Source organism: Triticum dicoccoides, chromosome 2A (genome assembly GCF_002162155.2).
Source record: "Triticum dicoccoides isolate Atlit2015 ecotype Zavitan chromosome 2A, WEW_v2.0, whole genome shotgun sequence".
NCBI classification, from domain to species: Eukaryota; Viridiplantae; Streptophyta; class Magnoliopsida; order Poales; family Poaceae; genus Triticum; species Triticum dicoccoides.
Window position 1 is genome coordinate 333367692 of NC_041382.1, and position 10827 is coordinate 333378518.

The following is a 10827-nucleotide window of genomic DNA, read 5'->3' on the forward strand; positions in this document are numbered from 1 at the left end:
AAGAGTTTGAGGGACGTCATCGAGCTGAACGTGTGCAGAACTCGGAGGTGACGTACATTCGGTGCTTGATTGGTCGAAACAAGAAGAAGTTCGACTACATCAACCGCGTTATCAAACACTTCCGCTTTTGGTCTAAGAGGGTACATGGACACACTCTCCCCCTCTCGTTGCTATGCATCTCCTAGATAGATCTTGTGTGAGCGTAGGATTTTTTTTTGAAATTGCATGCTATGTTTCCCAATAGAGTAGTCATCAATGGTGAACATCTCTATGTTAAAAATATCTACTATATGATTCACGTTCGACCTTTCAATCTCCAGTGTTTCGAGGCCATGTATGTACATGCTAGTCTCGTCAAGTTTAAGTCGAGTCTCCCGCATGTGCAAAACTGTCTTGCACCCGTTGTATGTGAACGTAGAGTCTATCACACCCGATCATCACGTGGTGTCTCAACATGACGAACTGTTGCAATGGTGCATACTCAGGGAGAACACTTATACCTTGAAATTTTAGTTAAGGGATCATCTTATAATGCTACCGCCGTAGTAAGTAAAATAAGATGCGTAAAAGATAAACATCACATGCAATCAAAATATGTGACATGATATGGCCATCATCATCTTGTGCTTTTGATCTCCATCTCTAAAGCATCGTCATGATCTCCATTGTCACCGGCTCGACAACTATTGCTTCTATAACTATCGCTAACGCATAGTGATAAAGTAAAGCAATTACATGGCGTTTGCATTTCATACAATAAAGTGACAACTATAAGGCTCTTGCCGGTTGCCGGTAACTTTTACAAAACATGAGCATCTCATACAATAACGTATATCACATCATGTCTTGACCATATCACATCACAACATGCCCTGCAAAAACAAGTTAGACGTCCTCTACTTTGTTGTTGCAAGTTTTATGTGGCTGCTACGGGCTTCTAGCAAGAACTATTCTTACCTACGCATGAAAACCACAACGGTGATTTATCAAGTTTGTTGTTTTAAACTTCAACAAGGACCGACCACAGTCAAATTTGATTCAACTAAAGTTGGAGAAACAGACACCCGCCAGCCACCTTTATGCAAAACTAGTTGCATGTTTGTCGGTGGAACCGGTCTCATGAACGTGGTCATGTAAGGTTGGTCCGGGCCGCTTCATCCAACAACACCACCAAATCAAAATAAGACGTTGGTGGTAAGCAGTATGATGATCACCACCCACAACTCTTTGTGTTCTACTCGTGCATATGATCTACACATAGACCTGGCTCAGATGCCACTGTTGGGAAACGTAACATGCAATTTCAAAAAAATTCCTATGCTCACGCAAGATCTATCTAGGAGATGACGAGCAACGAGAGGGGGAGAGTGTGTCTACGTACCCTCATAGACCGAAAGTGGAAGCATTTTACAAGGTGGTTGATGTAGTCAAACTTCTTCTCATTCCGGCCGATCAAGTACCGAACGTACGACACCTCCAAGTTCTGCACACGTTCAGGTCGATGATGTCCCTCGAACTCTTGATCCAGCAAAGTGTTGAGGAAGTAGATGAGTTCCGTCAGCACGACGGCGTGGTGACGGTGATGGTGAAGTGGTCCACACAGGGCTTCGCCTAAGCACTACAAGAATATGACCGAGGGTGTAATCTTTGGAGGGAGGTACCGCACACGTCTAACAGATGTTGTTGTGTGTTCTAGGCACCTCCCCCCCCCCCCTCATGTATATAGGTGGGAGGGAGAGGGAGGGAGAAGCCAAGGGGGGTGCCCCAAGTAGGCCGAATCCCACTTCCTTCTCTCCCCCCCTCTTTCCTTTCCCTTCTGACAAACATGGCAGGGGCGGGCGTGGCCAAGGGCAAGAGCCCAAGTAGGATTTGGACCTACTTGGGGTGCCCCTTGGCCTCTCCCTTCTCCCTCCCACCTATATATATGAGGAGGTGCCTAGCGCACACGAGATCAATTGTTCGCCGTGTGCGGCTCCCCCTCCACCGTTTACACTCCCGGTCCTATTTTCATAGTGCTTAGGCGAAGCCCTACGGAGATCACTTCACCATCACCATCACCACGCCGTCGTGCTGACGGAACTCATCTACTACCTCAACATCTTGCTGGATCAAGAAGTCTAGGGACATCACCGAGCTGAATGTGTGCAGAACGCAGAGGTGTCGTGTGTTTGGTATTTGATCGGTTGAACCGCGAAGAAGTTCAACTACATCAATCATGTTGTGAAACGCTTCTGCTTACGGTCTACGAGGGAACATAGACACACTCTCCCCTCGTTGCTATGCATCTCCATGGATAGATCATTGCGTGTGCGTAGATTTTTTTTGTTTTCCATGCAACGATTCCCAACAGTTTTGACAAAGTGTTGTTATTTGAGATATCTTATTATTGCTTGCTAGTTGATTATGTCATTGATATGAGTTAATATAATTTTTAAGAGTCATTGTCGACATGGTTAGTTATAATCTTTGCTGAAAACCTAGATGCTACTTAAGCTTATTTATGTAAACAAGAGCAACAGAGATCGTAAAAGTTTTTCTTTTTCACTTTCAGTTTATCAACTGAATTGCTTGAGGACAAGCAAAGGTTTAAGCTTGGGGGAGTTGATATGTCTCCGTCGTATCTACTTTCCCTAACGCTTTTCTTCTTGTTTTGAACTCTAATTTGCATGATTTGAATTAAACTAACCGGGACTGACGCTATTTTCACCAGAACTATCATGGTATTGTTTTTGTGCAGAAATAAAAGTTCACGGATTGGAACGAAACTTTGAGATGATTGTTTATACAATAAAAGAGAATTTCTGGAGCCAAGAACCACCGGAGGGGGCACCTGGATGGGCACAACCCATCAGGGTGTGCCCCCTCCTGGCGCGCCCAGGTGGGTTGTCCCCACCTGTGGCCACGCAGACCTCAACCCTGATACTATAAAATCATATTTTCAAAGAGAAAAATCAGGGAGAAAGAATTATCGCGTTTCACAAGACGGAGCCGCCACCACCTCCTGTTCTTCATCGAGAGGCCAGATCTGGAGTCCACTTGGGGCTCCGGAGAGGGGGATTTTCGATGTTCATCATCACCAACCCTTCTCCATCGCCAATTCCATGATGCTCCCCACCGGGAGTGAGTAATTCCTTCGTAGGCTCGCTGGTCGGTGAGGAGTTGGATGAGATTCATCATGTAATCGAGTTAGTTTTATTAGGGCTTGATCCATAGTATCCATTATGTTCTGAGATTGATGTTGCTATGACTTTGCCATGCTTAATGCTTGTCACTTTGGGCCCGGGTGCCGTGATTTCATATCTGGACCGTTTATGTTATCACCATTATATCTATGTTCTAAATCCGATCTTGCAAGTTATAGTCACCTATTACATGTTATGATCCGCAAACCCCGGAGTGACAGAAGTCGGGATACTTTCCGGTGATGACCATAATTTGAGGAGTCCATGTATTCACTATGTGTTAATGCTTTGTTTCAGTTCTCTATTAAAAGGAGGCCTTAATGTCCCTTAGTTTTCAATAGGAACCGCCTGCCACGGGAGGGTAGGACAAAAGATGTCATGCAAGTTCTTTCCATAAGCACGTATGACTATTTACGGAATACATGCCTACATTATATTTATGAACTGGAGCTAGTGTCGTATCGCCCTAGGTTATGACTGTTATATGATGAATATCATCCAACGAGTTCACCGATCCAATGCCTACGAATTTCTCTTATATTGTTCTTGCTAAGTTACTACTGCTATCGTTACTATTACACTTGCTACAAAATCATTGCTATCATTGTTATTGTTACTATTGCTATTGCTACTACTATAAAACTATCATATTACTTTGCTACTGATCACATTGCTGCAGATAATTAATCTCCAGGTGTGGTTGAATTGACAACTCAGCTGCTAATACTTGCAAATATTCTTTGGCTCCCCTTGTGTCGAATCAATAAATTTGGGTTGAATACTCTACCCTCGAAAACTGTTGCGATCCCCTATACTTGTGGGTTATCAAGAGAGGGTCCTCACAAATTCCCTTACTACCTGGGCTAACAAAGCCTCACGACACCTCGAGTGTACTGACGTATGCCCACTATGTGGTGTTGAACATGAGGACGGATTCCACATGCTATGTAGGTGCCCACTGGCGAGGGAGCTTTGGAGGATCATGGCGTTCGATTGGAACATCCCCAAGGTGGAGTCTATCCGTGACACGGGGCCAAAGTGGCTTTTTGCACTGTTGGAACCCCTAGATGAGACGGCGAGACTGGTGGTACTCATGATCATGCGGTGAGTGTGGCATGTTCGTAATGAGATTACCCATAACAAACCACCGCCCCCGGTTGAGGCCTCTCATCGGATCTTACATGTGTACACCAATTCCCTCCTATATATTTAGCAATACCCGGCGGCCAACATGGAGAAGGGGAAGATGGTTGTCTGTGCCACCCCACAGCGTGCGGAACCCAGCAAGAGGGATAGGGTGTGGGCATGCTGGACTCCCCCTAGCACGGGCGCGACCAAGCTTAACATCGATGGCAGTTTCATTGCAGCCACAGGAGCAGCAGGCGAAGGTATGATCCTTCGAGATGACAGAGGGGATATCGTCTTCAACGCATGCAAAGAAATCCGCACATGTGATAGCACGCCGGAGGCGGAGTTCTTAGCTTGTAGAGAAGGCCTGGACCTTGCTCTACATAGGACCACGATGCCTATCATTGTGGAGTTAGATAACGCGGAGGCGGTGGCGATGCTCACAGCACCAACGGCAGATAGATCACAACACCACGCTCTCGTTGGAGAGATTAAGAACTTAGCACGCTGTCACGCTAGAGATCTTGTATTCATGCAGTGTAGCTGATGGCAGAATACCACGAGTCATGAGTTGGCCATGTATGGCCGTAGTACCCCACGTACGGCAGTATGGTTCGCAGGAGGACCGAACTGTCGGGGTGGCCCCTGGCGCTCCTGCTTGCGTTGCCGATGCGGGCCGATGGAGCACCTTCACGCGCAGCGCGACGGGGCAGCCGCGACGCGAGGTGCCCATCTATGCGCGGCCGGGGGCAGCCCCTGGTGCTCCTGCTCACGCGGTGTTGACACCAGATTTTGGCATGGTCGAAAACATAATTAAGAAGGCCTCAAATGGAAAAGTGCTCGAAGTGAGAAAGTTTCGTATCGTCAAAAGAAGGAAATTTAATATTTCGGCCATAGCCATCCGGTCTCATCTCTAAGGTCGAAGTTGTGTTCGAAGTACTGAGATTTTGTATTCAGAACACTATTTGGCTGATTACACCCCCAAGATTGCCTCATATGAGAAAAACTTTCTACATGAATTGTGTTCGTCTCGTCAAAACAGTCGATTTGGGTATAAAAACGTCTAAATTGGAGTTCATATGCAAAAGTTAGAGCCAAAACAGTGTGCTGCAAAAGTCTGCCATGTAAGTTCCGGGCAACTTCCGGGGAGGTTTCGGGCTAAACCGAAAGTTTGCATGCGGTGCGCCCCGAAAACCGGAGTTTTAATATTATTTGCAAATTTGCGGGCCCGAATTCAACCTCAAGATGACCTCGGATGAAAAAGTGATCAACTAAAGAGTTCCTTCATTGCAAGATCTACAACTTTGCTTTTGAAACCATCATGATCCGAAGTCGTATGAGACCTGTAGATTCAGTAAAAAAGGGCTACTTGATATAATTTGATCCCGGAAGTTCCGACCCTCATAGTCCGAGTTGGGGTAACTTTATAGTCCGAGTTAGGGTAACTTTTGATGATTTGGACGTGATTTGAGTCATTTTCTTGTACGGCAAGTCCAGCCGCCTCATATATATGTAAGGAGTGACGGCCGATTGAACAACACACAACTGAACAAATCAATCTACTACTTTTACCTTTACTTCTATCTTCTCCCTCATATCTTCTTTCTCATTCTTCGTTCGTTCTTCTAGTTGCAGGGCGGCGAACCTCGAGGCCCTAGGGGCGATCAGGTTGACCTAGGGAAACCCATAGCCGCCGCGTGCCCTGACAGGGTCCCTCCCGGGCGTGTGGGGTTTCGGGTTTTCAAAAACGCCCGCCGGATTGCTTGCATACCGCGCTTTCGGACGGGTCTCCTTCGACGTGAGCTGCGGTGTATCACCCTCGGCATTGGAGGTACACAATGACGTGTTCGTGTGCGAACCCACAGCCAATGCGGGCGGAGCAACTCCATGTGTGGCACGACACGGGGCAGCTACGGCAGGGGCACGCTGCTCTTGTTCCCGGATCCACGGCCGCCTGGCCTCGTCACCGGCAACGACACCATGAGTGGTAGGGGAGGAAGAGGGAGAGGAAGAGAGAGCGGTGGGGCGGGATGGATAAGAGACGAGGGGGTGGGATGCGTTCGCAACGACGCACAGTTTCTCCAAACAAAAAAAAACGCTAACGTGGATAGCCTCATTGCTCTAAGATCGATTCGTAATTTGCAGACTCTAGAGGGGCTTTTTTGTAAAAAGTTTGTGAGCTCCTAGCAACCCCTGGATCTAAGATCCGACGGTTCCCGAAAGTCTATATCACCGTATCATCTAAGTATATTTTCCCCACATCTAAGCTCCAATAAATAATGCAGCAAAAAAAAAAGCACAAACATAGTGGACATCAGGTAGAAGTCCTAGACACACCCTTAAGGATTATATTACATACTGAATGCATCTCTAACAAAATAAGCCCCCTCTCTCCAAACAACCACCCCAACCCATGTTGTACTGGGACATAAATTTTTCAACGCTCTTGCCCGTGGCCACATGCAAACTTGAAACAATCTGAGTGTTCAGTCGCCTGGTACTGCAACAACCGACATAATTCTTGAAGAAGACAACATAAAATGTACTACTAGTAACTAATACAGAATTTTCTCTGAGCGCCCAGAGCTGATGTTCTCAGAAACTAACACGGTTCCATGTCTCATTACACCAGATTTTCATTTTATTGTGATGTTCAACTCTTGATAAAAACTTCTTAGTCGAACACAAAGTGTTGCGGCACCGACGAGTGTTACACAGAAAACATATACTAGGATAAAGAGGTTTCTAGAGTTACAATCCACAAGTGTGTAGTTCCGCATGCAACCCGTGCATGCCTTCAACTCAAGGCAACCGGCGCAAGGAAGCCAATGTTGAACCCGAAGGAGATGCAGCTCAATTCCTCATCGTGCTTTCCGAGCATCTTCATCTGAATGGTGTAAGAACCCTGCCACAGAGCAAAATGACCGCGTGTCGGTCAAAAAAAATCGGAGGACAACTGATACAAACAATTCGATGAACATCTGTCATGCCCTGGGCTCAAATGCCCAGTAATGAGAAAATATGCACATCATAATTCAGAAACAGAAGTAAATGTGCTGAACGAAATCTTACTGGTGGAGTGATTGATGGTAAGGTTTGCGAGTGAGATAGCTCAAAATCAGAAGTTGCCGGGCATTGGGTCTTCGTACAGATGTCATCCGTTTCAGAGTAAACATTGAAGATCCAATATTTAACATCAATAACCAGCTTCCCCTCGGTGATGTTTTTATCTGCACACAAGGACATGGAAAGACATTAAAAACAATAATTCTACATGGGGAAGGACAATAAACAAAACATGTGCTGTCAATTTGACTCATGATAAGATAAGCACCATAACCTTACGATTTTAACTGGAGAGTAGAGAACCATTCATAGCTCATATGGTAAACATATACACCCTCTGTAACTAAATGTAAGATGTTTTTGCAGTTCAAAGTAAAGGCAATGATTATCAGGATTGGGGAGTTCCTAAAGGTTCCATCCAACAGGCAAATTAGAGATCTATGGAGTAAGAAGCACATACGACTGGCCACTTACAAAACACGTTAAGAATCCCATTTGAAGTAGGGAAAGTTGGCATGAATCAGAACATGATTCTCAATGTTTGAATGGCATGACCAAATATTCCTTGCATCACATACAGACCCTCACAATGCATGAGATGGAATTCTGATTTGGTGTCGCAAAAGGATGATCACTAGATGATCTCAGTCGCCATATGCTGAACTCAATCAGTCACTTTCCACATGTGAATGCTAAGGCAGGCAACACGAACATAACTCAATTAAACAGACTATTAGCCAATGCTTGCCAGAATCAATTGACTAGTAGAACCAGTAGCAACGTTCTTGCTGCACACTACTCAAAGCTGCAATTTACCTTTTGCAGTAAAGGTAAGATTAAGCTGCTCTTAAGTTTGCACTATTCTGGTACAGCGATAAATGACCATTTTGTATGCTGGCCAGCACATTACAGGACTCAGCAAAGTACAGAGACTCAATAACTTCTGCGAGAACCAGTAAAAAGGGAATAAAAGACTTAATGGATCAATATATAGCCATACAATGTGTAGTAAAAACGGAATAAAAGACAGATAATGTGTACATATAGTTATATTATCTGCAGTACTAATAGGCAAGAGCCAACTGCCATGCCTTTTCCAATGAATTATATATCTAGAGCCAACTACTCATATTAAGAAATCTTCCATCCTTGAGAAATATTCATGCCAAGGACTCTTGGTTCTGTACATGGGCAAATAGTTTCTCAGACGAAGTTTTAAGAGATTATCGCTAGCTAAGGGTTATATATCTAGAGCCAACTAATCATTATAAGAAATCTTCCATCCTTGAAAAATATTCATGCCAAGGACTCTTGGTTCTGTACATGGGAAAATAGTTTCTCAGACTAAGTTTTAAGAGATTATCGCCAGCTAAGGGTTATATATCTAGAGCCAACTACTCATTATAAGAAATCTTCCATCCTTGAAAAATATTCATGTCAAGGACTCTTTGGTTCTGTACATGGGAAAATAGTTTCTCAGACGAAGTTTTAAGAGATTATCGCCAGCTAAGGGGCTATAATTCTACAGACTGCTGTCGCGCATAAACTACAAATGGTGGCACCGACTGAAGAACTTCACAGATTTTCAAAGAAGTATTCCCTCCAAACTTTGTACTAAATCAGCGACAATTAATATGGATCGGAGGGAGTAGTAATTTTCTGAAATACAGCCTCTTAACAGCAATGGATCATATAAGTCACACAAAGCAAAGCACCCATTTGCTAAAGCTCATAGCAAGAGACTTCACCCATCACAATTTCACAGCCACAATGCAAGAAAGCAAAGCAGAAAAATCCCAATCTTAAATAAACACAAAGCAAGCTAAATAATTTTATTTATTTATTCATAGCTAGAGACTTCACCGATCACAACTTCACAGCCACAAGGCTAGAAAGCAAAGCAGGAAAAACCCGATCTTAAATATACACAAAGCAAGCGAAATAATTTTATTTATTTATTTTAGAGAAGAAACTATGTCCCAATAACCGCACACAAAGTTAGCCCATAACATTTAAGTTCAGATATACTACAAAGCTTAACTCCCGATTGGTAATTTCTTCCAGAGCCCTAACTAGTGGACCAGATACATGGCAGAACAAAGTAGGCAAACACGCAAGGAAATAAAAGCATACATAAATTACGCCCAGAGAGAGGTTTACCTGTTGTAGCGGAGATCTTGAAGGTGGCCGGCACGCCGCGCTCGACCGGATCAGGCACGATCTCCACGCCGCTCACCTTCACCGGGTAGTTTTTGCCCTTATCTGCAAACCACAGCAGCAGCAACAGAAGTTAGCAAATCCACACGAAATCTCCACCTCCGGGAACCCCAAGTGGCTGTAAAAGACGAGATTTTCGGGGGCAGAACTCCTGGGCTGCTACTTACTGCAGTACTCGACATCGGTGACGGCGTAGGCTGCCGGGAGGGGGAGGAGGAGGAGGAGACAGACGGCTGCGGCGGCGAGGAGGCTCTGCTTGGTCGCCATGGTCGTGGGGTTGGACTTGGAGAGTTGGGGGACTTGTTTGTGAGGTGAGAGGTTTTCCTGGCCTGGTTTTATAAAATAAGTCGAGAGGGGATAAAGAGAGTTCGTGTCAGTTTTCCTTCTTCTCGCGTGTTCGTTTTGGCTTTGTAAGATTGGTCGGCTGGCGACACTGACGCGTGGAGCCAGAATATTGACAGTCTTAGTTAATTCCGAGGAGGACTGTGATTATCGAAGCAGTTGTAGCACGGATGGTTCCTTGGCGAAACTTTTTATTCATAGAGTACTTTTTATTGCAAGATGATCATCCTACATCCGGTCAAGCTGGACCGGATCAGGCACGTCACCTTTGCATCACTTGTTAGAGCAAGTATAATAAAAATGAGTTAGCGGGCTATAAAAAATAAACTAGTATATTTCTGTTTAGTTGAAGGAAAGAGAAAAGGAGAGAGAAGGTAAACGGGCTCTTCGTGAAGAGCCAGCTCTAGTACGTGCTCCTAGGCATTTTGTAAGAATGAAAGGTGGGCCACATAATAAAAAAGTAGTACACTCTTTTGATCTACTATTATACATGTTGACTATAAGATGGGCTGTAGATGACATGGCACTGGCTTATAGCCAGCAGCTGGCTATACTATTAATCATGCTCTTATACTCCCTCCTTCCATCTATATAGGGCTAATGCGGTTTTCGAGGCTAACTTTGATCGAATACTAAAGCAATAATATATGACATGCAACTTACACAAAGCACACCGTTAAATTCGTGTGTGAAAGGAGCTTTCAATGATATAATTTTCACATTGTGCATGTCATGTACTATTAATCTTGTCAATAGTCAAAGGCGGTCCTAAAAATACATTAGTCCCTATATAGATAGGAGGGAGTAGTAGTTAACAATCAAAGTCTTAATTGTCATTGCTATGAAACCAACCCTGGCAAATGACCCGCACATCTAGCCTATCGATGTACAA

The 10827-nt window shown here is 44.5% G+C and overlaps 1 protein-coding gene across 1 annotated transcript; it reads right to left on the minus strand.

Annotated features, from left to right (window-relative positions):
- Positions 1-6789: 6789 nt before the first annotated feature.
- Positions 6790-9930, minus strand: LOC119354519 (MD-2-related lipid-recognition protein ROSY1-like). The gene is made up of 4 exons (XM_037621237.1): positions 9761-9930; positions 9537-9638; positions 7383-7540; positions 6790-7215 (listed from the first exon to the last, which is right to left on the minus strand). The coding sequence occupies exons 1-4, from the start codon at positions 9858-9860 to the stop codon at positions 7108-7110; spliced, it is 468 nt and encodes a 155-aa protein (XP_037477134.1). The 5' UTR covers positions 9861-9930; the 3' UTR covers positions 6790-7107.
- Positions 9931-10827: the final 897 nt, after the last annotated feature.